This window comes from Pseudorasbora parva, chromosome 15, assembly GCF_024679245.1.
Source record: "Pseudorasbora parva isolate DD20220531a chromosome 15, ASM2467924v1, whole genome shotgun sequence".
Classification (NCBI taxonomy): Eukaryota; Metazoa; Chordata; class Actinopteri; order Cypriniformes; family Gobionidae; genus Pseudorasbora; species Pseudorasbora parva.
The window spans coordinates 36246658-36274018 of record NC_090186.1 but is presented as its reverse complement, the minus strand read 5'-3'; the positions used below and the strand labels follow the sequence as shown (position 1 = coordinate 36274018).

General features: G+C 37.1%; 1 protein-coding gene across 1 annotated transcript; it reads left to right on the top strand.

Annotated features, from left to right (window-relative positions):
• The first annotated feature begins 1252 nt into the window (after positions 1-1252).
• pex7 (peroxisomal biogenesis factor 7) lies at positions 1253-26595 on the top strand. The gene is made up of 10 exons (XM_067418676.1): positions 1253-1601; positions 1675-1732; positions 2211-2361; positions 2453-2530; positions 3709-3817; positions 11167-11273; positions 13972-14085; positions 15922-15977; positions 21224-21323; positions 25529-26595. The coding sequence occupies exons 1-10, from the start codon at positions 1496-1498 to the stop codon at positions 25592-25594; spliced, it is 945 nt and encodes a 314-aa protein (XP_067274777.1). The 5' UTR covers positions 1253-1495; the 3' UTR covers positions 25595-26595.
• Positions 26596-27361: the final 766 nt, after the last annotated feature.

Genomic DNA, 27361 nt, shown 5'->3' with positions numbered 1-27361 from the left:
AAGATAGTGCGCCAGACAGTGTGTGTGTGTGTGTGTGTGTGTGTGTGTGTGTGTGTGTGTGTGTGTGTGTGTGTGTGTGTGTGTGTGTGTGTGTGTGTGTGTGTGTGTGTGTGTGTGTGTGTGTGTGTGTGTGTGTGTGTTGTGTGTGTGTGTGTTGTGTGTGTGTGTGTGTGTGGCCAGCTAAACCCTACATTGTGGGGACAAGATGGCAATATCCAATGGCAATATCCTTTGTAGGAACATTTTTTGGTCCCCATGAAGAAAACATCTTCTAAATTACACTGAGTGATGTTTTTTTAAAATGTAAAAATACAGAGTGTGTCCTGTGATTTAGGGTCAGGGCCTGTGTAGGGAGATAGAATATACAGTTTGTAAGGTATAAAAACCATAACATCTATCGAGAGTCCCCACAAAGATGAACCAGAAGTGTGTGTGTGTGTGTTAGTGTGTGTGCGCGCATGTATTTCTATCTACTTTAGCCTGAATCCACACTGGCTCATGGGGATCGTGTCACCATGGGGACCTAAATTGAGGTCCCTACGAGTAAACAAGCTTATAAATCATACAGAATGAGTTTTTAAAAAGCTGAAGTTTTGTGTGATGGGGGTTGGGTTACTGTAAGGTATAGAATATATTATTTGTGCAGTATAAAAACCATTATGTCTATGATAATTAACCAGACGTGTGTGTGTGTGTGTGTGTGTGTGTGTGTGTGTGTGTGTGTGTGTGTGTGTGTGTGTGTGTGTGTGTGTGTGTGTGTGTGTGTGTGTGTGTGTGTGTGTGTGTGTGTGTGTGTACATGTATTACTTGACATACTTCTGAATACCATGTAAATTCTAGACCTACTGTAGTTGTACTACCATTACTAGTGGTTACGACACACATCTGTACAATTTCCCCATTATGATTTACCTTTGATAACATAGACACTACAACGTTGACAAATATTAAATTATTGGATGTGTGAAGTCTGAAAAGGTAACAAATGGGTCATTTCTTGAGAAATGCTGCCATCTGGTGCGAGATCATTTAAGCGAACTTGTTCTAAATTCAGTCACTCGTGTTTTGTAAATTACGTTCGAACGACATTTTTTTTAAATATATTTTCTGCTCATGTTTATATTTGAGAAAAACAGATAGAATAAAAAAAAGGAAAGATACCATATTAATTGAATCAGTCTTAACTACAAAATGAGAAGGCGTCATTCTCTCCCGACCAATCAAAGCATTGCGTTCTTCACGCATGCACAACACGGAAGTAAACAACTGGTTCGCACATGCGCTAACTTTGAGTTTACCTGCCAAATGCATTCATTTCTTAACGTATTGTTGTTTTGACTGTTGGGAATGTATTAAACGTTCGCCGTTGTTGACAGGAGTTTTGCGCTTTACCACAAACTAATGAGGTTATTTCCCGTGATTACATTTTTGATGGACTTTAGAGTCAATAATGCAATGACCTAGGCGTTATTTCTACACCGACTTATTAGACATTATGAAGTCATTTAAATCTCCTGGACGTCATGGATATGCTGTGGAGGTTTCACCTTTTCTCGCTTCTACGGTCGCCTGTGCTTCCTCTCAGTATTATGGAATAGCAGGTAATATTAGTAGTTTGCATGGTTAGATGATATTGATATAAATGCCAATGAAAACCTCTTTCTTGTCTTTAAGGATGTGGGACACTTCTTGTGCTGGAGCAGAGAGAAGCAGATGTTTCACTTGTGAGGAGGTAATTTGCTTTCTTTCAGTGAATTAAATAGACAGAGCATCTACAAAATATGTCTTGGTCATAGTGATCACCAAAACCAAAAGAAACAAACAACAGGTTACATGTTGCATGAAGCCTGTTTAAGCACCATTACTATTATTATTTTTTAGTGACTATGTTGCTTTACTCTAGTGAAATCATACTACAAATACTACAATGATATTTAATTAACTATATTTTACAAATGTAAGTAATTATAATGTAATATAAGTTTTTGTAATTGTCATACAAATAATGTTCCACTGCAACATCTTATTGGAAAATTGTTTTGTCATTATTTAGAAAATTTCTTTGCAGATAACTCTGATAACAGTTTTGTATTTTATTGTGAATGCATTTACATTTTTTAGGTCATTGTAAATCCGTGTCATATTGCAGTTATATAAGGACATGGGGAGTCAGTGATGTGACTGATTGTAACTTTTTGTCTCATGGGCAGTTATGACTGGAATGATGGCCTATTCGATGTGACATGGAGCGAGAACAATGAACATGTGCTGGTGACGGGAGGAGGTGATGGATCTTTGCAGATCTGGGACACAGCCAACCCGCAAGGTCTTCTGCAGGTGCTGAAAGGGCACACACAAGAGGTCAGTTCAAACTTTCAACTTCCAAAACAGCATGTTAAAGCTTCCTCTACTACTTTATAACCTCGAGACTGCAAAACATCTGAACTTACAGGTGTATTCAGTAGACTGGAGTCAGACACGGGGAGAGAACCTGGTGGTATCAGGGTCTTGGGACCACACAGCTAAAGTGGTAAGTGGAGTTTGTATTATGCCCGATACACAAAATGCTATTTTGGGTTGTACCAGATAAAAAATGACTAATTGAGATTTCTGTGGTTGTTGCTCCAGTCTGTGGCAGTCTGGAGTTTGCTTGGTATTTGAGGTGAAGGTTTTTATTTGGCATCAGACTCTCGCTCAAACATCTATGGCAAACATTCAATGTATTCAAAACGATGTGTAGCAGGGATGACGCACCCATCAAAACATTGTTTCAGAGGGGTCATAACATGATAGATAATAGCCTATTACTTCTAAATTAGGATGTTTTTTATGTAAAAATATTTCTAACATTGTAAGTGGACCTCAAAATTAAATTAAATTTAAAATAATTAAAAAAGTACTCCATGACACCTTTTAAAGTCACTATGAAAATAAAAATGGGGTATTTTTAATGCAATATTGCAGTGTGTATAACTTACTTTTCCATGCACTTCATAATTAAAATTAAAAAAAAACCTTGTACTCTTTAATCAAAATAACTTCCCTCCCTCTTGCAGCAACATCTCTTTTATTTTCTGATTATTATTTTTTTGCTGTGAGGGTGGGACAACCTGTCACTCACGTCATCAATGCAATAGCAAAATACAACCATCCAATTCATAGTTTTCAGTCATGTGACTGTCGTGAGCCCTGGATCGCAACACAGAGTAAGAACTCCAGCAGGCCTGTCAATTTTCCATCTGAAAAACAAAATGCAATTTTTGGCACTTTTGATCCATATACAGCGCCTGCTGCCGTATTCCAATCACTAAAAACACTGGGACATTTTCAAAACGCTTAATGTAACGCTTAATGTATAGTGTCAAAACACTATAGGGTGAGTTGCACCGATAAGGATTAAATTGAGAAAAATGTTTAACGCTAAACAAGGATTTGGTTATCACTGTTTTATTTTATATCGATTTGTGTTGCACCACTTAATTTTCAACATAGATTAACTATATAGAAAGACCTTTTGAATTAAAGTGCTGAGGTGCTTAATTCTAAAGATGAGGCTTAGTTCTGTTCATAACTGAAATAAATAAAATGCAACGAACCATATACTCATACACTTTGAGGATTCCTTTAAAAAAAAGGTGAAAACCTTCTTTTATATGCATTAGTGATCAAACATAACAATGTTACATGGTTGTCCTTTTTTCCACACAGTGGGATCCGGAGCGATGTCAGTTAGTGAACTCCCTGCAGGGTCATGAGGGTGTCATATACAGCACCATCTGGTCTCCTTATATCCCAGCATGCTTTGCTTCAGCCTCAGGTAGGATAATGAGCTGTATCTACATTCGGTCATCTTCAGAACACAAATGAAGATCTTTTTGATGAAATCTGAGTTTTCTGTCCCTCCGTTGACAGCTACGCAATTGAAACTTTGATGCTTAAAAAAGTTCATAAAGAGATTGTAAAACTAATCCATATGAATCGAGATGTCGAGATGTTTCTAAAGAGACAATCACTTTATATGATGAACAGATTGAATTTAGGCTTTTTTTTTTTTTTTATATTTGAATGCAACTGAAGTCGTTTTGGAAATATGCTGTGTATTGTATTATATTATCAGTTATATGATCAGTTACCAGTTCAAGGGTCTTTTTGATAATTATATATTGAGGGATGGTAGAGGACAGGCAATAATGATGAGAAAAGGAGGTATGGGATATTGAAACAATGTTATTTTAGTATCATCGAGAAACTTATAGTTTTTATTAATAATTAGAATTTTTTTGTTTTGTCCATTTTTATTTTTATTTGTTTTAGTAATTTTATAATGTTACTATTTTAATAATGCCTCAACACAAACTGTTAGTAAATTGCTTGTACAGTATGCCATGTTTTGATTTTGCTGTAATTTTCGACTTCTTAAAATTGCGTCACAGGCAAATTATACACTAGAGAAGTTACAATAAATACAGAAATAATTTTTGGGTATTGAGACATGTAGCACCATCTCATAAAATTAGCATGAAAAACATTGAGGTACAGACAGCGTTACAGTGTGATATATTTGAATTTTCCAATCCAATTAGCTGTGCCTTAATCATCCACCTCATCAGTACCATTCTTCACCTCATGAGGTCAGCAGTGAGCTTGTAACCTCCTCTTCTGCTCACTTTTTTTTTTTATTAGGAATTTTAATCTAACATGGTTAATTTAGTACAATTAATTATAAGGAAAATAGCACAAACGTAATCATAGTTAAGAGATAATTCACCCAAAAAATTGTATTCAGTCATCATTTACTCACCCTAAAGTTTTAAACCGGAATGAAGTTTTCTTGTACTGTCTGGTTACTGAAATTCTTCAAAATATCTTCCTTTATGTTCAATAGAAGAACTTTTTTTTTTTTTTTAATAATTTAAGCCCTAATTTTGATACATTTTGTGCTAGGAACATTTACAAAAGTACATTCATAGGAAAATATCTGCATAATCATGATTGCATAATATTGAATGTTTGCTTTTTTTAGCTAGCTCGTAAGAAAGACCACATTGCAGCTCTAACCCAGCAGGCTTTGCCATCAGAGCCCTGAGTTCATCAGCTCTAAATGTCTCTGTTGTGATCTTATCAGCAGCACATTGGGCCTGCAGCACCCACTTACTGATGATGTGCTCTCAGAGTCTCAGTGTCTAAAACGAATATACCTAGAAATTAAAATTGTACCATTATTTACTCACCCTCATGTTGCTGCAAAACTTAATTACATTATTCTATGGAACAGGAAAGGAGACATGCTTCCCTTTATAACACATTTTATGCATTAATGGTAACAAGGAGTCAAGCACCCTTTATAATGCATCAGACTAGTCCTGAATGCACATTTAGACATGAAGCCCATTTATGGTTCCTTGAAAGACCATAAGCATAAAACCTCATTCATGTTGATTTATATTGAGTTGAGTAAGAATAACACACTCCTGTGCTGATTGAGGACCTTTTTCTTTTGCTATTAAATTTTTACACCACATGTGTAATGAGTTGTGTCTGAAAATCAATACTAAATCCCAGTACCGTGGCGAACGCCGAATGTGATCATGGGACAAGCAGTTTCCATTAAATGCTGCCTCAGCAAAGATGTTTAAGTTATATATATGCTGGTTTTTCTCATCACAGAAACCACTTATGTAAGCATATAACATAAAGCCAACATCAGGTTTTCACTTTCCTTATATATATGCGGCAACCTTCGAGAGCTTTCAAGCACAGTTTTAAGAGGGCCAGTTGTGACTCTGTAACTTTCTGCAAGGCTGATTTTTATACATAAACTCTTAAATTCCTTATTAATATCTATTCAAAAAACAAATACCAAATTGCATTTTTTTGGGAAAACATTTCAGTCTGACCAGCTTGCAGGTCTTTGCTGAGACATACAATACACAGAATTTGCAAGTTCATGCTGTGCAATATAATGTTGGCATATTTCATTGTAAATATTAATGTAAAAAATATTATCATCCAATATTTTCATTGTAAATATTAGAAAATTCACCTTTCTTAATGTTATAATATATATTAATTGAATTTAATCCTTTTCATTATCTATCCATTATTGTAATAAAATCAAGACACAATCATGAAGTGGAACGAAATTTATTGGATATTTCAAACTTTTTTAACAAATTAAAAACTGAAAAATTTGGCGTGCAAAATTATTCGACCCCTTTACTTTCAGTGCAGCAAACTCTCTCCAGAAGTTCAGTGAGGATCTCTGAATGATCCAATGTTGACCTGAATGACTAATGATGATGAATAGAATCCACCTGTGTGTAATCAAGTCTCCGTATAAATGCACCTGCACTGTGATAGTCTCAGAGGTCCGTTTAAAGCGCAGAGAGCATCATGAAGAACAAGGAACACACCAGGCAGGTCCGAGATACTGTTGTGGAGAAGTTTAAAGCCGGATTTGAATACAAAAAGATTTCCCAAATCCCAAGGAGCACCGTGCAAGCGATAATATTGAAATGGAAGGAGTATCAGACCACTGCAAATCTACCAAGACCTGGCTGTCCCTCTAAATTTTCAGCTCATACAAGGAGAAGACTGATCAGAGATGCAGCCAAGAGGCCCATGATCACTCTGGATGAACTGCAGAGATCTACAGCTGAGGTGAGAGACTCTGTCCAAAACATCAGTATACTGCACAAATCTGGCCTTTATGGAAGAGTGGCAAGAAGAAAGCCATTTCTTAAAGATATCCATAAAAAGATGTTGCTTAAAGTTTGCCACAAGCCACCTGAGAGACACACCAATAATGTGGAAGAAGGTGCTCTGGTCAGATGAAACCAAAATTGAATTTTTTGGCAACAATGCAAAACGTTAGGTTTGGCGTAAAAGCAACACAGCTTCAAATTGATGGGAAGATGGATGGAGTCTGCAAAAGACCTGAGACTGGGACAGAGATTTGTCTTCCAACAAGATAATGATCCAAAACATAAAGCAAAATCTACAATGGAATGGTTCAAAAATAAACATATCCAGGTGTTAGAATGGCCAAGTCAAAGTCCAGACCTGAATCCAATCGAGAATCTGTGGAAAGAACTGAAAACTGCTGTTCACAAACGCTCTCCATCCAACCTCACTGAGCTCGAGCTGTTCTGCAAAGAGGAATAGGCAAAAACTTCAGTCTCTCGATGTGCAAAACTGATAGAGACATACCCCAAGCGACTTACATCGGAGCAAAAGGTGGCGCTACAAAGTATTAACTTAAGGGGGCCGAATAATTGTTCAGTTTTTGATTTGGTAAAAAAGTTTGAAAATATCCAATAAATTTCGTTCCACTTCATGATTGTGTCCCACTTGTTGTTGATTCTTCACAAAAAATTACAGTTTCATATCTTTGTTTGAAGTCTGAAATGTGGCAAAAGGTCGCAAAGTTCATGGGGGCCGAATACTTTCGCAAGGCACTGTATATATAATATATATATCGATACAGTGGGTACTGAAAGAATTCAGTCCCCCTTAAATTTTTCACTCTTTGTTATATTGCAGCTAAAATCATTTAAGTTCGTTTTTTCCCTCATTAATGTACACACAGCACCCCATATTGACAGAAAAACACAGAATTGTTGACATTTTTGCAGTTAAAAAAAAAAAAAAAACTGAAATATCACATGGTCCTAAGTATTCAGACTCTTTGCTGTGGCACTCATATATTTAACCCAGGTGCTGTCCATTTCTTCTCATCATCCTTGAGATGGTTCTACAGCTTCATTTGAGTCCAGCTGTGTTTGATTATACTGGACTTGTTTAGGAAAGCCACACACCTGTCTATATAAGACCTTACAACTCACAGTGCATGTCAGAGTAAATGAGAATCATGAGGTCAAAGGAACTGCCTGAAGAGCTCAGAGACAGAATTGTAGTAAGGCACCGATCTGGCCAAGGTTACAAAAGGCACTTAAAGGGATACTTCACCCCTTTTTCATATTAAACTATGTTATTCCCTTAACTAAAACAAGTTGATGTGCATGCACTTAATCGCTCTGACGCGTGGTGACGATCTGATAGCATTTAGCTTAGCCCACTAAGCCCAGTTCATTCGCTATGGTACCAAACCGAGATCAAGTTAGAAGCCACCAAACACCTCCACCTCCTATTTGAATACAGTTACACGAATAGTTGAACGATCAAGTCTGGTGACACAAAATAAAACGTGGCGCTTTTATTATGTATGGCGGAATAGCACTTCTGAGAGTACTTCGACTCGGCGCAGTAAAAAGTCACGCCTGAAAATTCTCCCTTACATCGGAGATGTTCCTAAGAGCACAGTGGCCTCCATAATCCTTAAATGGAAGACGTTTTGGACAACCAAAACCCTGCCTAGAGCTGGCCATCCAGCCAAACTGAGCTATCGGGGGAGAAGAGCCTTGGTGAGAGAGGTTAAGAAGAAACCAAAGATCACTGTGGCTGAGCTCCAGAGATGCAGTCGGGAGATGGGAGAAAGTTGTAGAAAGTCAACCATCACTGCAGCCCTCCACCAGTCAGGGCTTTATGGCAGAGTGGCCCGATAAAAGACTCTCCTCAGTGCAAGACACATGAACGTTTTCTAAAAAACACCCAAAGGTCTCTAAGTTGGTGAGATATAAGATTCTATAGTCTGATGAAACCAAGATAAAACTTTTTGGCTTTAATTCTTAGATGTATGTGTGGAGAAAAATATCACCTATCACACAGTCCCAACAGTAAAGCATGGTGGTGGCAGCATCATGCTGTGGGGGTGTTTTTTAGCTGCAGGGACAGGACGACTGGTTGCAATCAAGGGAAAGATGAATGCGGCCAAGAAAAGGGATATCCTGGACAAAAACGTTCTCTAGAGTGCTCAAGACCTCAGACATGTCTCATGTCTCATGTGGTAGGGCCTTGTGATTCAAAGATTGTAGTTGAGGATTTTAATAAATTATTTTCACACAATAATTGCTGAAAAGGTTTATTCTTACCATATTAACATAATTTTAAAAATGTAATATTTTTATGGTGGCTTTCCATATTTTAAGATCAAAGCCAGCATTTGCAACGAGGGTACATTTTATTTTACTTTTAAAAAAAATAAATGACGTAGGCAATAGGTATAGCAAACTAGCAAGGACTGAAGACTGAAATCGGTTTTAATAATAATCATATCTATATAGAGCCCATAGGTTAGATTTTCTGACACCTTTTCCTGATGCTATGTTAAATGGAAAACGAAACCATGCAGTATATCATGATACAAAAAACACCACTCTGTTTAAATCTTCCTAGAGTACTTTAAAGTGTTTATGTGATGGGCTTAATTTATTGTGACTTTGCAGCTCAGGCAGAAGCTCCCTGCGGGTCGCACTTCAGAATGGCTTTTATTTATTCCATCAGTTGCACCAAATCAATAAGCGTTTGAATAGTCAATGGCATGAGCCTCCTGAGAGGTAATTAACTAGAGTAGGGCAATTCGTTTAAATGACAATCTATTGGATCGTCAATAAATGCAACATTTTTTGATGACTGACACATATATTTTGAACATATTTACTCCAGACTTGGGCTTGAATACTCGGGGAACAGCTATTGTGTTGCTAGATTTGTTCCAAATGTAAAGTACAAATACAAATAAAGAGTATTATTATTATTATTATTATTATTATTATTATTATTTGATGTATCATTCATGTTCGTGCCGCAAATGGTATAAAATGAGATGCATACCAAAGTTGAATACTTTTGAGGGTTTGTTTGCAGTAGTGCTAGAGATGCTTGCTTTAGTACACTTTCAAATGGTCTTAAAGTCACCATGAAATCCCCAGCTCCTTCCGTCATCCAGGCAGGATTTTGCCTCTGATATTCCTCTTCAGACTCATTTCTCAAGTTGTTGTTACATTAAATGATTGTTCACCCAGAAATGAAAATTCTATCAATAACTACTCACCCTAATGTCGTTCGACACCTGTAAGACCTCCATTCATCTTCGGAACACAAATGAAGATATTTTTGTTGAAATCCGATGGCTCTCCATCCGAGGCCTTCATTGACACCAATGTCCTTTCCTCTCTCAAGACCCATAAAAGGCACTAAAGACATTGTGCTCCATCTCACTACAGTGGTTCTAACATTTTATGAAGCGACGAGAATAGTTTTTGTGTGCAAAAAAACAACAACAACTAAATAACGACTTATATAGTGATGGGCCGATTTTAAAACAAAGTTTTGAGGGTTATTAATCAGTTTATAGATTCATGATTCGGATCGCCAATGTCACGTGATTTCAGCAGATCTGAATCATGAATCAATACGCTGATTTATAACCGGTCAAAACTTTGTTTTGAAATCGGCCCATCATTATGTAAGCCGTTATTTAGCTTTTTTGCGCACAAAAACTTTTCTCATCGCTTCATAAAATTATTGGAGAACCCCTGTAGTGAGCTGGGCTTTTTAACGACGTCTTTAGTGCCTTTTATGGGTCTTGAGAGAGGAAATGGCATTGGTGTCAATGAAGGCCTTTCTGAGCCATCGGATTTCAACAAATATATCTTCATTCATGTTGCGAAGATGAACGGAGGTCTTACTGGTGTCGAACGACATTAGGGGAAGTAATTAATGACTGAGTTTTCATTTTGGGTGAACTAACCCTTTAAGAACCTTATATTGGTTCTGTTCTGTTTATCCTAAGGTGGGTTATCACTGCATGGATGTGCAGGGAGTTCTTGCCCAGAATATAATCATACCGCCAATCCAAACTGTATGCAATTGTCAATCATCTTTGACAATAGTAGTCCTGGCAGAACTAATGTTGCCCCTTCTAGTGACTTGTATAAAATGAATGGTTGGACCATTTATTTCTTACTCTAGAATAGAAATGCGGTGCTTCAAGAAGAAAGTTAGATAAAAGGTGTAAAAAGAGATGCGACAAAAGAAATTCTCTGTGAAATCTGTGGCCCGTGCAACGTACAGAGAACTGGCCTGTGACAGTTCCCTCAGCGCCTTGCCCTGGGTCCATTTATGCTGAGTGCAAGTGGCCCTTGAAATGAATGTTATGGTTCAGAGGATTCTGCTGAAATCGCAAACCAGGAATTTATATGAGAAATGGTGTGGCTTTTTAGATTTAAAGGTCTGATGAATTGATGCTTATCTCTGTTGCTATAGGGGATGGGACACTGCGAGTTTGGGATGTGAAAGCAGGATCCTGCAGGCTGGCCATTCCTGCACACAGGGCTGAAGCACTCAGCTGTGATTGGTGCAAATATGACCAGGTGAGTGTCATTTCCTCTGTTCAGTCTGTTCACTGTCTATAGGCACAAACAGGATTTGAGTTCCATAACACAGTTTATGATATATATATATATATATATATGTTTGTGTGTGTGTGTGTGTGTATATGTATGTATATATATATATATATATATATATATATATATATATATATATATATATATATATATATATATATATATATATATATATATATATATATATATATATATATATATAAGAAATGATACAATACATTAGTGTCATCGACGTAACGTCGAAAGAAAGGGAACTGTTTAAAATTTGGTGGATTTTTTTTTTCAGGATTATTTGATTATTAGAAAGCTTAAAGGAACAGCATTTATTTGAAATAAACCTTTTTTTGTGACATTAAAGCAGCACCAGGTAACTTTTCAACCTTCATAATATATTTTCAAGACTCATGATGATACATCGACTTACAATAGGTTGAATGACACGTCTGCCATAGCCTGATGGGGTCTGTATCGTTTTTAATCGTACTTTTAAACTTTGGGTTTCGGGTAGTAACCCGAGAACAAAAAGAACTACAAAATTCGACTGCTTTACGGCATATACGTCACTTCCACCACCACCCACACTTCCTTAAATTCGGCCGTGCGAGCCTAACTTTGTTCGTCGGATAATATAGTCATGTCCGAAGCAGCACAGACAAATAAGAAAGAAAAGGTTTTGTTGGAGGAAAGCAATAAGAGGAAACAAAAAAGTGATCGAATTAAAGGCAGGACGAGGATCAACATTGGACCAGCGTTTGCTCGTTGGTGTGAGCTGAAGGAGGCGTGCCCGACCGATGCTGTGATGCTTGTTATGGTGATTACCTACCACTCAAACATTGAACTGAAGTATCATATAGATTCTGTAAAACGGTAACCAGTAGACTACTATAAACAAGACTACTATGCTGGCTTGTAAACGTGAGCATCGCGATTATTTGGCATTTGAAAAAAATAAAACCCATGAAATTATATTCATATGACATGCTGAAACATATGCCACTGACTGTACCTGGGATGAAGACATTTCACACGCGACGCCAGAAGAACACCTGCATGTGAACTCCTCAGTGTTCAGGGGAACTGTTAGTGCTGCACCAACCCGCGGGCCGCTTTTATGAAATTATTTGGCCCGCCTCGCACCACTGTATATATTTTTACAACCCGCCCCGCACCCGCGACCATTAAATAGACTTACGGAGTCCGCAGGTTATGAGACGACCCGCGCATCACTAGTTCAGGGCTATCAGGGTTGTCATGTCAACAAATGCATGCGCGATGACATCCCCTGTTGTAGGATGACAGCTTACGACAGTCGTTGAGGACATAATTTTTTCTCAACTGTAGGGGGACCCCAAGAGTAAAAGTTGCCAAGTGTTGCTTTAAATCCCTTTACTGTCACTTTTGACTAGTTTAATGTTCACTTGCTGTAATAAATAAGTATGTGTCTTTTAAAGATCTTAGTGACTCCAAACTTGTGTATTTTAAGCATTTTAATGGAAATTAGATTTTAAAAAAATACGTTGCAAAAGCTTCTTATGTATATTTCCGAGATTATACCACTTACTAAATTAAAGGGGGGGTGAAACACTCAGTTTCAGTCAATCTCATGTCAATCTTGAGTACCTATAGAGTAGTATTGCATCCTTCTGTGTGTTTACTCGCAGAGTATGAGGACATGATTCGGTTTATGGACTATTGTATGCGACTAGACCTTAGAAGTAGCAAGCAAAACGGTTTTGCACGTCAGAATACTGTAACGTTATACAGAGAACAACAATGGAGTAACCGTTAACGCATTTGAATGACGAAGCACGCGATCGTGTCGTTTACTGATGTTTACTCATGCGACGGTAGCCAATAGCAGAGACATTTGAAGCAGTTTAAGTTAACTCACCGTCGAAGCTTTATCGCTGGGACCGCTCCGTCAGAAACACACTTCTTTGGTATGATTTGGTAAAGTCCTGTGACAGCAGTGGCGTGTAAATCCATTTTGAGACGCAACTGAAACGATGTTGTCAAGCTTCCCGTCATTTCTGCGTTCAAATCGGTTCAAATGCAGCGCTGCCTTCCCGGAATGCTGTGCTGAAGCGTTGAAGTCGCTCGACGTCACCCATAGGAATAAAGTGGAGCGCGGCGCCGTTCACGGACGACTGGATCTGCAGCTGAGAGACTGTTTACAGCGTGCTCTAGTCACGCGCGCGCGCACCCTACCGGGAGAAGAGCCCGTACGGCCCATACAAGGACCTTCCGCTCTTATTAACGTCAAATAGACCCATACTCGAAAAAAACTTGCCGAAACTTGTGAGAATCCGGAAGGAGTATTTTTGACACAGAACTCCATCAACTCCAACATTAGTTTTTGAAACTTTGTCTATGTTTAGGATGGGAATCCAAGTCTTTAACAGTGGAAAAAGCTCAGTATGCATGAAACAGCATTTCACCCCCCCTTTAAGCATGTAATGTATTGGAGTCATGTGACCAATAATGTATCATACTAATAAAAAAATTAAAGAGTATGCTGTATCAATTACATAGTGCAAAGTAGTATTTCACTCCATTCATATTGTGTTTTTCAATTAATATGTAACAAGATCTAAAATGACGGAATAGATAGTGGACGAAACATTGACCACTGTTATTCCTCTCATTTCTACTCTGTTCTCAGAATGTTCTGGTCACTGGATCCGTGGACTGCAGTCTCCGAGTGTGGGACTTACGGAACGCCAGAAATCCTTTAGCTCAAATGATGGGCCATTCTTACGCCATCCGCAGAGTAAAGGTATTTTTTAGTTTGATGGCCAACAAATTTTTTGTATTTTAGTTCAAAAGCTGGCCTTAATTTCTTCTAGAAGAGTGTCTAGAATGTAATTTCAACGGCCATGCAAGCAATGTGTAAAGGGAGCCAGAGAGTTTGAAATACTCAGCTGGATGAAGTGTGAAGACTCATACTGCATCTGCATTTAATGTTAGTTTGGTCATTGCTTTGACTTAAAATGAAATAATAAGTCTGTTGAACATTAATGAGGTTCCACAAGCTGCTCCTGTCTGTGTGAAAATCAAAGCGTATTTCTCACTCTATGTGACAGCTATGGATTTCCTTATATAAACAGATTATCTTTAAGGATGTGTGTAATTGAGTTGGAGAAAATGTAGAGCGCTCATGTCCAAACAGTCAGGAATTATGTCGATTAAAGAGTTCAGTACACTTTGCACCTGACCGGTCTGCTGCCAAACCTGGGAACAAAACATACACAAATAGTCTTTCCATCTAATTTTATTCCACACGAAGACCCGTGTATCTCCAAATTGAGCTGTGGGAATAAAACCCACTCCAGCTTGGTCAGGTTGAAATCACAAGCTGTTTCAAGTTAATGGTTTTGCTCACAGCTTTCAGATAATGTAGAAATGTGTGAAATAGGGAACTATGAGCACAGAGTGTTATTATTGCACTGGGAATACAGGAGGTCTGTGAAGCATGAGATTGTGTGTTCCTGAATGTAATGATATCAAATGCCTTTGAAATGAACACTGTTTATTCTTTTTATATGATTATTATGTCATCTTTTACTGTATCAGTGATGAAGAGGTTCATTCATTGTCTTGCATTTACTGTTCACTCCTCCCGTAGTGTCATGACAATATTTAGATGAACCTTTCCAGCTAAGATTGCTAAAAAATAAAGTTGATAATAGAATGGTTTAAATTTCAAAGATCTAAGTTGACCCATTCATTTTAGCTGGCTAGCAAAGTATAGAATTAGTGTAGAAGTATAGAATAGAATGTCCGATGCCACCATTTCTAGGAAATCATAATAAATTCATAAGCCTAATGAATTACGTAGATGGCTATATTTGTTCACCTCAAACCAAACTGAACTGAACTGCTTTTTTTGCTCACATCCATTTGAATAAATATTGTAAATACATTTGTATTAATTTAATTTGAATAATTTTATTTATATACTTATTATTAATACAATTATTTTATTTGTTATATCGTAAATAAAATAATAATAATTATTATTATATTATAATAATTTTATATACAGAGAAAGAGGGATCATGCAAATTCCATAATATTTTTTTTTAAACTGTGCTGAATAAGCTGTTTCACATAACGGATGTTGACATAATCGACAAGACCAAATAATAACTGTATATACACAAATGAACCTGTTCAAAAGTTGAAATAGGCTTGAAACTTAATATTGTGTATTGTTACCTGGATGAGCCATGTTTTTAATGTTTTGTGATAGTTTTTCATTAGTCCCTTGTTTGTCCTTAGCAGTTAAGTAAGCTGTTCTTCAGAAAAATCCTCCAGGGCAGACTCTGATAAGTGACCTGACTACTGAACTAGGGAGCAGATTGAGACCTACCCATTGACTGAAAACTAAACATGACCTTACTGGATACCCTGAAAGCTGGCTGAATAGTAAAGCAAAAAATTTGAATGCATTCAGAGTGTTTATACTATCTACCAAATGATGAAAGGATTTTCATCATAAATATAGCTTATATGCAGTGTTCATTGATAAAGTGAATGTACTTCAATTGATTTTATTGATTTTGTCCAGCAGCCATTTTATGTTCATTCTTCTTTCATTTGTCTTTTCTAGTTCTGCCCATTTTACAAGACTGTTCTTGGGTCCTGCTCATATGATTTCACAGTCAGGTAAGCCAAAAGCTTGACCACAGATGCATTTGATCTGTTCTTCTAAATTATCAACACAACAGCATGTTTGCAAGTGTGCTATTTCTTATATACTTTTCTGCAAGCAAGCAGTTAAAGGGTTAGTTCACCCAAAAAATTCTGTCTTTAATTATTCATGTCTTTCTAAACTCGTAAGACTTTCGTTCATCTTCGGAACACAAATTGAGTTATTTTTAATGAAATCCGAGAGCTCTCTGATCCCTCCACAGACAGCAATATAATTAACAATTTCAAGGCCTAGAAAAATAGCACAAAAAAATAGTTAAAGGTGTCATGAACTAGCTTTTTAAAAATGTTTATCCTGTTGTCTGAGGTCAACTAATGACGTTTGTGTGGTTTTTACATTCAAAAACAAACATAACTAATAAGTAATAGGCTATTTTCTACACTGGTTTTGAGGCTGTCTTCTGAACGCTGGGTTTTGATGGGCGAGCCGGACTGGAGACTTGGAAGTGAACACACACGGCTAGGATTGGAGAAGATTTGCATATTTAATGAGCTTCAGCCCCGCTGTCATATCTATGCCCCTGTCAGTTCAGTTCACATGAGGGAGGGGTTGTTTTAATGATTCAAGTTATTCAAGTACACAATGATTTATTTCTCGTCCACCCACAATTGATTGGACTATTAATTTTGTATTACATAGCTCGCACAATCATTTGATATAAGCGCAAACCGCACACTATTTTACACAACTAACTGTTGTATGATGGGATAAATTAAATTCAGCCACAATGAGTCAATTTTTGGATATGTTATTGTTCCTTCTCTTTCCTGTGGGAGTTTTCTTACTTCACAAAGAAATTACATCTGCTTACAATTTTACAAAATCACGCATCTTCAATTAAAAAAACTGTAAGAATACTAAAGAACCTTTCCACATTTTTCCCTGAACTATCCAAATCTGCTCATCCATGTTGAGGACAGAGGATCTTTCCTAGTGGCATTTGGATAAATGGTGAAGTCTGCATTGTTGGCACAGTAGCAGAAAAACTGATGCCTTTGCCATCAAACGGGGGTTGTAAAAGCCATTGATCTCATTTCAGGGTAGGCTGTTTTATCTCCTTTTGCTGTGGGTTCATTCTATTAGTGTGTGGTTGTGTTTTTATTGAGCGTGGAGATCATTTTTGCATGGGGAGAATGATCTTCAATAGGACCGTCAAGGACATATCAGCAGAAATCACTGTAGTAAAGCAAACTTTATTATTTCCAAACTTGCTGTCTGCCTAGTTGCTGTAATTTGATAAAGAAACCACAAATAAGTTTTATACAAATATACCCTCAGAGTCTTAATAACGGTTAATTCTGATTAAGTCTGAAATATATTTTAGGCTTTTGAAGAACATACTAATTATAGTATAGTTAACAGAAGTCTGACATTGCATTTCAAGATTAGCACACCTTTATGCCCCTGCCCAGAGATCTAGTATGTTACAGGGTGAAGCTCTAACAGAAGTGTTAGAGTACTTTAACAAAAAATATGTTTTTATAATAAGGGACATGGTAATTGGCAGCCTGTCAATAAAGCTTAACTTGTTTTAAACCTGGAACATTCAATTCCTTAGTTAATCTGTTCTGTTGCGAGAGCCCCATAATTGATAGAGGAATAGGGGGTCATTGTCCCTACAAAGTGACAACTGATCTTTTCCTTGGCTGTTGGAGAAAGATTACAGAGAGTACTTTATCTGGGCTGACAAGCTTTTAAAATGAGAATTGACTTGCACATTGAGCCGTGGTCTTATTAGAGGTGAGTTTGATTTTCCAGCGATGCTAATCACCTTATTGTTAGATGTTATGCTTATCTAAGCCTGGAGGGTAACTGTGCAGGCCAGTCAGTAAATAAACACTGCAAGTTTGTGTAGTACAATAATCCAAACCTATTTATACCACTCAGACACATATAAAAACAATAGAAAGAAACATGTACTCAATTATTTATGTATCCAAAAAGCTCATATAATGATAATACATGCATGTATATGGTGGGGAGAGTCTGTATGCTAACATTAAATTCATATCTTTATCACTTTATTTAGTACACCTTGCTAGTACAGGGTTGGATCCCCTTTTGACTTCAGAACTGCCTACATTATTCATGGCATAGATTCAACTAGAAGCTAGAAATGTTCTTCAGAGATTTTGGTCCATATTGACATGATAGTGACACATAGTGGATGCAGAATTTGACGGCTGCACAGCCATGATGAGAATCTCCCGTTCCAGCACATCCCAAAGCTGCTCTATTGGATTGAGGTCTGGTGACTGTGGAGGCCATTTGAGTAGAGTGTAGGGCACTTATCCAGTTTGAGATGATTTGAGCTTTGTGACATGGTGCGTTATCCTGCTGGAATTTCAGTAGCCATCAGAAGATGTGTACACTGTGGTCATAATTATGGTTAGCAATAATTAATACTCAGGTGGGATGTGACATTTAAATGATGAAGCATAGTTGGTACTAAGGCCCTAAATTGTGCCAAGAAAATATCAACTACACCATTACACCACCACCAAGGCAGGATGGATCCATGCTTTTATGTTGTTTACACCAAATTCTGACCCTACCATTGTAGCAGAAATCAAGACTCATCAGACCAGGCAATGTTTTTCCAGTATAAAACCTTGTAGCCTTGTCTCCTGTTCTTAGCTGACAGAAGTGGCACCGGGTGTGTCTTCTGCCGCTGTAGCCCATCTGCTTCAAGGTTCGACATGTGGAGCGTTCAGAGATGCTCTTCTGCAGACCTCGGTTGTAAAATCGCTGTCAGTGTGAACGGTCCAGTGTATACGAATTGCACAAGGAGCTATATTACTGTACCTTAGAAACTTCAGAAATCATGGGTTGAAAATGTAAGATTTGTTCAACTTTTAGTTTGTTGTTGTTTTCTCAGTTCATTTAATATCAATTAAAGCTAATTTCCTTTAGAACTGGTATTTGTGGTTTTGCTTTCATAGAAATCAATCCTATTGATTACAGGAAATTTGCTATTTGAATAGACCAGGCGCTCATACTTGACCACAGTGTCATTTAATTCGTTTTACATTCTGAGTAAACCGTGATAATGCCGACCATAAGGTAATTACCAGAAATTATTTCCGCAGGAGGAACAGATCAGCATGAATCATTTTGTTCACTTGTGGTAAAGAGAAAATGCTGTTTATTTAAATACAAAGCCTTTTTGAAGGGTTTGTGTTCGAAAGAACTTGAGCCACCTGCTGCCACACACACACACGCACACACACTTAGCTGTTTACTTAACCCAGTCTACGCAGTCGCTTTTTCAGGTCTGTGACATCTCGTTTACTGGAGATAAGGTGTCCGCTTTCATACATAACAGCTGGCTTTTCTGAGTTGCTATGACAGCAGTCACTAATATGGGATGCTGTACAGAAGGAAAATTGTCTTTCTGTGTGTTATTTGACAACTAATTAGGCTTGGATATTGATTTTGCTGTATTGGTCACTGCTTTTTTCCTTCTTTCAATGATGACAGTGTGTATAGATTGATGCAGTGCTTTAAATTAAGTACTCTGAATATTAAAATACACGCCTTCTGCACATATCAGGTGCAGTCTGCCGTTGACAGTGAATTTCTCTCAGTATCTGCAATTTCAAAAAAACATTTGTCACAAACTACGAATTTTGTGAGTTGTAGCGCTGCACAATTCTGGATAAATAGAGAATCATGATTTTTCCCACTATTCTGAATAGACAACTAAACAAAATAACTTGTAAATTACTAGATGTTCTGACAAAATGTTAATTGCTGCAGTCTATATTAAAAATATTGGACCCACTTTATATTAGGTGGCCTTAACTACTATGTACTAACATTCTAATTATTAATTTGATACAATGCACTTATTGTGTACATGTTTTTACATTGTACTTACATTTTAAAAAATACCTGCATGTAATTGCATCTATAATTAATTTCTGTAGTTACATGTGTAATTACACAGTTGTCGTTTCCCTTACACCTAACTCTACCCTTAAACTGACCCACACCACCACACCTGTCCCTAACTCTACCTGTATCCCACCTCAATATCAGCAAAGGTGTTTTGCAATACAATTTGAACACAGAAAGTACATTGTACTTATTTGTTTTATGTAAGTACATAGTACTTAAGGCCACCTAATATAAAGTGGGGCCAAAATATTTTAATAAATAAGTTTATTTTTAATTGGTTTGAATGAAGGATTCTACGGGCCCCATTTCCCTTTTTTAACAATCTAAGCACGTGGGCTATAGTGCACGGCACAAGTGCACTTAGGGCATCTCCAAATCCACTTTAGCTAGTTTAACGACGGGAAAAGCAGCCTGCACGCCAGGCGCAAGGTCTAAAGGGTCAAACAATTAATTCTGCCCTTTATGATGTCATACAGGACCATACTCAACAAAAAAAACTTTCTGAAACTTATTCAAATCATGAAGGAGTGTATTTGGCACAGAAATACTCACATACATTTGGAGAATTCAAATCTTTAACAGTGTAAATAAGTCAGAATGCATGAAATAGCATTAGACATCCCCTTTAATTTGGATTTAATCATCTTTAATCATCTTCTTTGGTCTCTCCACCAATCAGCTGGTGTGTGGTGAGCGTTCTGGCGCAATATGGCTGCCGTCGCATCATCCAGGTGGATGCTGCACATTGGTGGTGGTTGAGGAGATTTCCCCATTCAATGTAAAGCGCTTTGAGTGCCTTGAAAAGCGCTATATAAATCGAACAAATTATTATTATTATCTGCATTTTTCTTCACTGATTGTGGGTGAAAATCGTGCAAGCCTAGTAATTTGGGACCAATTAGGTATTGCATTGTTGCTTTGTGGACGTGTGAAGTTTTGGCACTTTAAGTACCCTCTGAACCTTTAACACGCACAGTCCATGTCAATGCAACGCTGGTGGTTTATATCAGAATCTCTTTCTAAAGACGTCCACACCCCGAGCAGCTTTCATCCCACTGTGCTTATAAATAATATCCTTCACTTCTGCTCTATGGCAATGTTAGTATTAAGGCCTGCCTAATGTTTTCTTTTAGACAGGGAGGTTTTTTCAGAGAGGTGATTTAATTACATTTGCTGAATGGATCAGTCGGGGTCTGGTGAGCCAGGGCTGCGTCAGGGCTTTGAGCCGCTGCCCCGTCAGAAAAGACAAACGGCCGTTCAATTAGCATGATTGCCTTCTTCTGCTGCTTTGCGTCCACAGATTCTGGGACTACTCCAAGAACCAGCCGCTGCTGGAGACACTGGAGCACCACTCAGAGTTTGTGTGTGGCCTGGATTTCAACCTGCACATCCCGAACCAGGTAACCTCACCAAAACACACTACAGTGAGCAACACTTAAAGATCTGAAATCGTGGCCTAGGTGTTCCGTGCATGTTTGCACATTGTATAGTGCTCATATACTGTACTGTAGGCAACTTAGGTTCAAATCCAGTTCAGCATCCCAAATTAATATTAGGAGAAAGTTCAATACTGCAGCAAAAAGACTCTAAGCAACCTTGGACTGTAAGCTTCAGTAGTCAAATTTCAATTAATTCAATTTTAATTTAAAAAATGCTATATGCATTTTAAGTGATCAAAATATTGTTTTAAAAATTTGATTAAACAATTTTTGTCATCACATGTTTTACAATGATCTAGTAAAATATATGTAGGTAAATATTACTGATTATTAACAAATTTGGTTACATTGCTATAAATGAAAGTAAAATATAATTTGACTAAAAACAACTTATTTTCTTTTCTTTTTTAATTATTAATTTATTTAGTTTAGTTTTTTTATCTACTTAAATCTCTCGTCCAGTTTGTTTGAAATTATAGTACTTCTGATCGAATACAATTTTTTGTTTGCTATTTCAGAGCGAATACATAAATATAAGTTATATATATATATATATATATATATATATATATATATATATATATATATTACAGTCTTTCTGTGATCTTTTATGACAAAAATTATATTAAAAATATATATAAGGTGTGTACATTTCAGAAGTGAGGTTGCAAATTGCAATCATCTACCGCTCACCCCTTCCTTTCAAAGCACATAGAGAAGCGACGATGGCCAACACAAGACAAAGATTTCGTCTGAGACAGCAGAGAGTAGCTAGGGCTATATAGAGAAGTGTGTCCATTTAGGGCTACTGTAGAAACATGGCGGCGCAAAATGGCTACTTCACTGTAAGGAGACCCGTGGTGTATGGAGATAGAAATGACTCATTCTAAGGTAATACAAAGATAACAGTTCATTATGTAAGGTCTTTATACACCACTGGAACATAGTTATGTGTATTATATTGCATTTCTGTCAATAGATCCTCACAAATAGTACACACTGCACCTTTAAAATAGAAAATAGTTCAATTGTAATAATATTTCACAATAGACTATGTCATGCAGTTTTTGTGTGTTTTGCAAAAGCTGCAATTTCATGACATCTGTTCTTATGGACCAGTAATTGAGAAACTTTAAATACATTTTCCATGACTCCATCTGCAGCTATTAATTTCTATTAACCCACACTGTACATCCTTGTCTGTTGACTTCATTTCACCTGAGATGTCTACCTGTCTGTCTGTCATTCGTGGGATAGCATGCCACACGAACATGGAATCGGTCACGTACAGTAACAGAGCACTCAGCTCATTGAGATGTGGGCCGCAGTCCTCAGGGGAGCTGGTCCTGTCTGACGCAAGCACTCACAGTGATGAATAAAAGTCAGAGCAGTCAATGAGCCATCACTGAGCTGACACAAGATGTCTGCAGCAACCAAAAAAAAAACACCTCAGCTCCACAGTCTCTGCAATTGTGCCATTTATGTATATATATATAGAATATATAATTAAATAATATTATGTAAAATAAAGTAAAATAAAAGTAAATAAAGATTATGAAAAGTTAAATAAACTTTATTTTTACAAGTTATTTACCTTATTTTCATAGTATAATGACTCCATTCAGCCTTTTCAAGGGCCATTACCTTCACATCTCATTTTGGTAATGTAGAGTTTCCTGTCAATCAGAATGCAAATTTGGGAAGCTTTTAAGCTCACTTAGATGTCTTGGCCATTTCAGAGTATTTTGTGAGTCTCTTATAAGATGTGATGTGTCTCTTATACTAATCATGCACAACCAGAGAAATCACAAAAAATGGGACACAATGTGAGAGCCAAATTGCAGGATTGGAAAATTATGCATGTATGGATTCTCTCTTATTGTTAGTTCTGCATGGGGCGTAAGTACAGCTGTTGGCAGGCTGCAGGTGGTGTGGGTTGTTCTGCAAGGCGAGGACAAGAACTGTGAAGTGGTTTTTCTACCGCAGTCTCCCTGTTCTCTGCCAACCGTACGCACATACACACCGTGTGCTGCTCGTACTCGCTGTCCAGGGTCAGTATGTCAACCCACAGCTCAGTCCTAGCCATTGTTAAATACTCACGCATATACATCTTTTTTATTGTCATTTATTGGCTAAGTTGGCATGATTATAGGTCAATTTTGACGATTTCAAATAGACGCTATATATCAGTCTATCAGTAGTTCATGCACATTCTTTGCCTTAAAAACACACATTACAAATGAAAATGTGCTTTTCTTCATCCTTACTTTATTCATATCAGTTTGATTGATCACCTCTGTGCAGATTTGCCTATCGTGCTGAACATCTGTACAGTCATTATCCCTTTGAACAAAGTAAGGAATTCAAATGCAATAATTATACTGTAACCGGTTCTTTAGAAAAAGCCCAGCTCCACCTTCATGTACACCCACAGCAGGTGATACATCATCCTTTGCACCTTTTGACAAGGAGATTCTTTTGACTAGAACGTTTCTGCCAAAGAGGACATGCATTCTGTGCTCAGATATTGTTCCTCAGATGAGCGGAGCTCCAAATCAAATTCCTGCTAACTTGCCTCCAGTTATATTGAACTTTGTGTTATCAGCTGACCACCCGTGCACTCCTCGCGCCTGCTTCGCCTCACTCTCTGCATCTGTTTTTTCTGCACTGTTGCCCGCTTTCTGGCACTCTGTCTCTGTTGTGCATTTTGCAGTCAAGTAATTAATGAAGGACTTTTTTTTTTCTCCTCAATGGGTGAGTCACAGGTTTTCTGCTGGAGCGCTCTGGAGTAGTGAGATAGAGAAAAAGACTGCAATAAAGGGATTTTACTTTGGCATCACTATATCCCTTTCATATTGTCTTAGCACATACTGTGCCTTTGAAATTTTATTCCAGTCCATCAAATTCTATTCCAATCTATATTTTTAGTAACTAACAATATATATATATATATATATATATATATATATATATATATATATATATATATATATATATATATATATATATATATATATATATATATATATATATTATTATTATTATTATTATTATTATTATTATTATTATTAATATGGCCATGTTATGTCAGCTATCCTTATTCAGTTTGTCTTGATGTTTATATTATATTTTTTAACGAAGAAAACAACAGGTTCTTTGTTGAGTTTATTTGTATGCACTTTATTGTGCACTTGTATTCCTTATATGGGCAAAAGGAGAGGCTTTAAAAAGTCTTTGAAGCAGCATCAAAAGAAACAACCAATATCACTGCATTTCAGTAAAGTGGCATATGCATAGAAATCTCTTTGTTTTTCAAGGATGCTTTCTCTCTCTCTCTCTCTCTCTCTCTCTCTCTCTCTCTCTCTCTCTCTCTCTCTCTCTCTCTCTCTCTCTCTCTCTCTCTCTCTCTCTCTCTCTTTCTCTCTCTCGACCCACCATTGGCTTTGTGCGTTACATCTACCAGTCATTTTTTAATGGGGTTTTCACAGTGTTTAAGTGTTTAAACGGGTTATATGATGTAGTGTTATGTGTTACATCACAATGTTGAACCGCCATTGTGATTTCCCTAGATGTTTTACACAAACTAATGGTATTCAGGCATCCGGACCCTGGCATGTTTCCATCCGAACCGCGAGAGACAACAATAGCACCATTTTCTTGTTTGTACTTGAAGTGAGCAGAGCGTCAAAACAGCACTATATCCTCTAAATGGTTTATCTGAAGATCCAGACATGCTTAAAACACCTTGATCGAAGTCCAGATCAGCAAATGCCCACACCACAATGTGAAATATTAGCATAATGCCCGCCCAAAGACATACGCAAAGAAATCAGGCAAAAATTGAAGTTTTGTCGTCATGTCTCAGGGATGCTTTGTGTTTGGATGTGAAAGCAGAACCTCTTTTGCTTTCAGAGGAACTTGGTTCCGAAAGCTCGGCTTGATTGTCCTAATCTGGGATATAAATGACACTTGTAGAAATAAGCACGGTTTAGTATGTTAACCTATTCTATTACACCTAATAATCCAAAAAATTAAATAGCATTATATGACCCCTTTTAGATTGACTGACGCAAAGGTACTAATGCCATTAGTTAATCATCACATTTTTACATTTCATGGATGCCTTTGTAATTGTGTGCCTGTGGCCTTTTTGTTTGTTCTTTCAGGTTGTAGACTGCTCTTGGGATGAGATTGTAAAAGTCTTCACTCCTTCATGCCTGGCCGCCCAATAGGAGTTGATGCACCATAGAAAGATGGGTCCGCAAGGTACGGGGGAGTCACGACTCTGTTTTAATCACAGGTGCAGAGTTTGCCAAGATTTCACTGCAGTTTTCCTAATGACGCTATTAAAGGAGAACCCATGGGACGCATCGGGAGCGCGGTACAGAGGATGGGGAATCTCATGCTGTCTCTGCTCGCTTTTGGGAGTGTATTGCCGATGTAGGGCTTTTTAAGTGTCAAATCAAACTAAGTGAGATTACCTTAAACAGTGAGTGCCTTATTGTTGTCTAAAGCTCAATTATAAATGATGTAGTAGTGTTGTTCCCTACTGAATTGTTTCCAGTTTGTTAACCCTTAAATGCACGAATGTTTTGTCAATCATCATTATTACATATTCCGGATCTATATTTAACACGGATGGAGCTCTCTACCTGTCACCATAATATAAAACTCTCCTAGAGTAACAATTACAAAAGAATAAAATAAAGCATATTTTGTTACCTTTTGGAGCTTGGAGGAGTTTAGTTTGAGAATATGTTTTATACCATCCTCACTGTCCTCGTCAGAGCTCATTTCACAGTATATTCAGCATCTGCCTCATATTTGCCATCTCAAACATAATCTGAAAACGATCATTTTCAACATCATCTTAATCTGTATTTTGATCACTGACAGCTCCACCATCAAGAGACAGTGACACTAATATTTGATTGCAGTAAAATCACTGAGCCATTTCAAGTTTTGCTGATACTTCCTATTCTTTTGTTTTCTGACTGAGGAAACTATGAGTGAAACATCACTTCATCATTGTGCATCTCAAACTGCCACCTTATGGAATAAAGGTGAATTACACTTAGTCAGTCGTCAAAAATTTAATAATTGTTATGCAGAAATAATATACTCACACTGTTACACCTTGGGTCGTGGGTGACCCTATACAATTTCTACAACAAATGAATGAGAAAACAGGCATTCTTTTATCATTTGAATCATTTTTTTCATATCTTGTTTATAATTCGATGTATAACTTTTAAAAAATGAATGACGAAAAGGGTGGTGAATGACATCCCGGGTCAGAGGTATGCATTTAAGGGTTAAACTGATTTAAATAAATAAATGCAGTGTCATTCAAAAATGGGGTAAAATTGTATCTTCTGAGTGAAATGATGAGCCTGGTTTGTTTAAATTAAATTAATATTTTCAACATTGCCTCCAACACTGTGTTCAGTGTAGACAAATAGGTGAATATTAAATCAAAGTTTGAACACACAGTGAGTGTTGTTTGTTTTATTTCACTTGGGGCAGAATATAGGAATAAAAATGCCAAGTATGCAAACATTTAGAGGTGTAATCTGTAATACAGTGTTAAGAGAAAAAAGCGAAATATATAAATAACTGGCGTAAAACCTTTTTTCTTTTTTGGGTGAAAATACTAATGTGTTAGTGTGCATGTGTGTGTATATGTATGTATATATATATATATATATATATATATATATATATATATATATATATATATATATATATAGTTCACTATGGATTCATATAATCTAAGTTGTGTAGTGGCTATCAAGGATTTTCCGAAGGCTTCTTGTTATCCAGATGACCTTGAATCAGCAGAACTGATATGAAGCCTTTGAAATTGTCAACAGAAAGTTTTGAAGCTCAAACTGTGACTTTAGATATTGCTTCCATGTTTCGGGGAGTTTTACTCTACAGATCATTTTAATGTTCTTGTACAGCCAAACCTTTCTTAAACTTAAAAAAAACACTGAAAA

Bases quoted from the DNA above. Each gene is read 5' to 3' on its own strand.
- pex7 (XM_067418676.1), top strand. From the start codon at position 1,496: ATGAAGTCATTTAAATCTCCTGGACGTCATGGATATGCTGTGGAGGTT. The intron at 14,086-15,921 runs GTATTTTTTAGT...TGTCTTTTCTAG, and splicing joins ACGCCATCCGCAGAGTAAAG to TTCTGCCCATTTTACAAGAC. The intron at 15,978-21,223 runs GTAAGCCAAAAG...TTGCGTCCACAG, and splicing joins TCATATGATTTCACAGTCAG to ATTCTGGGACTACTCCAAGA.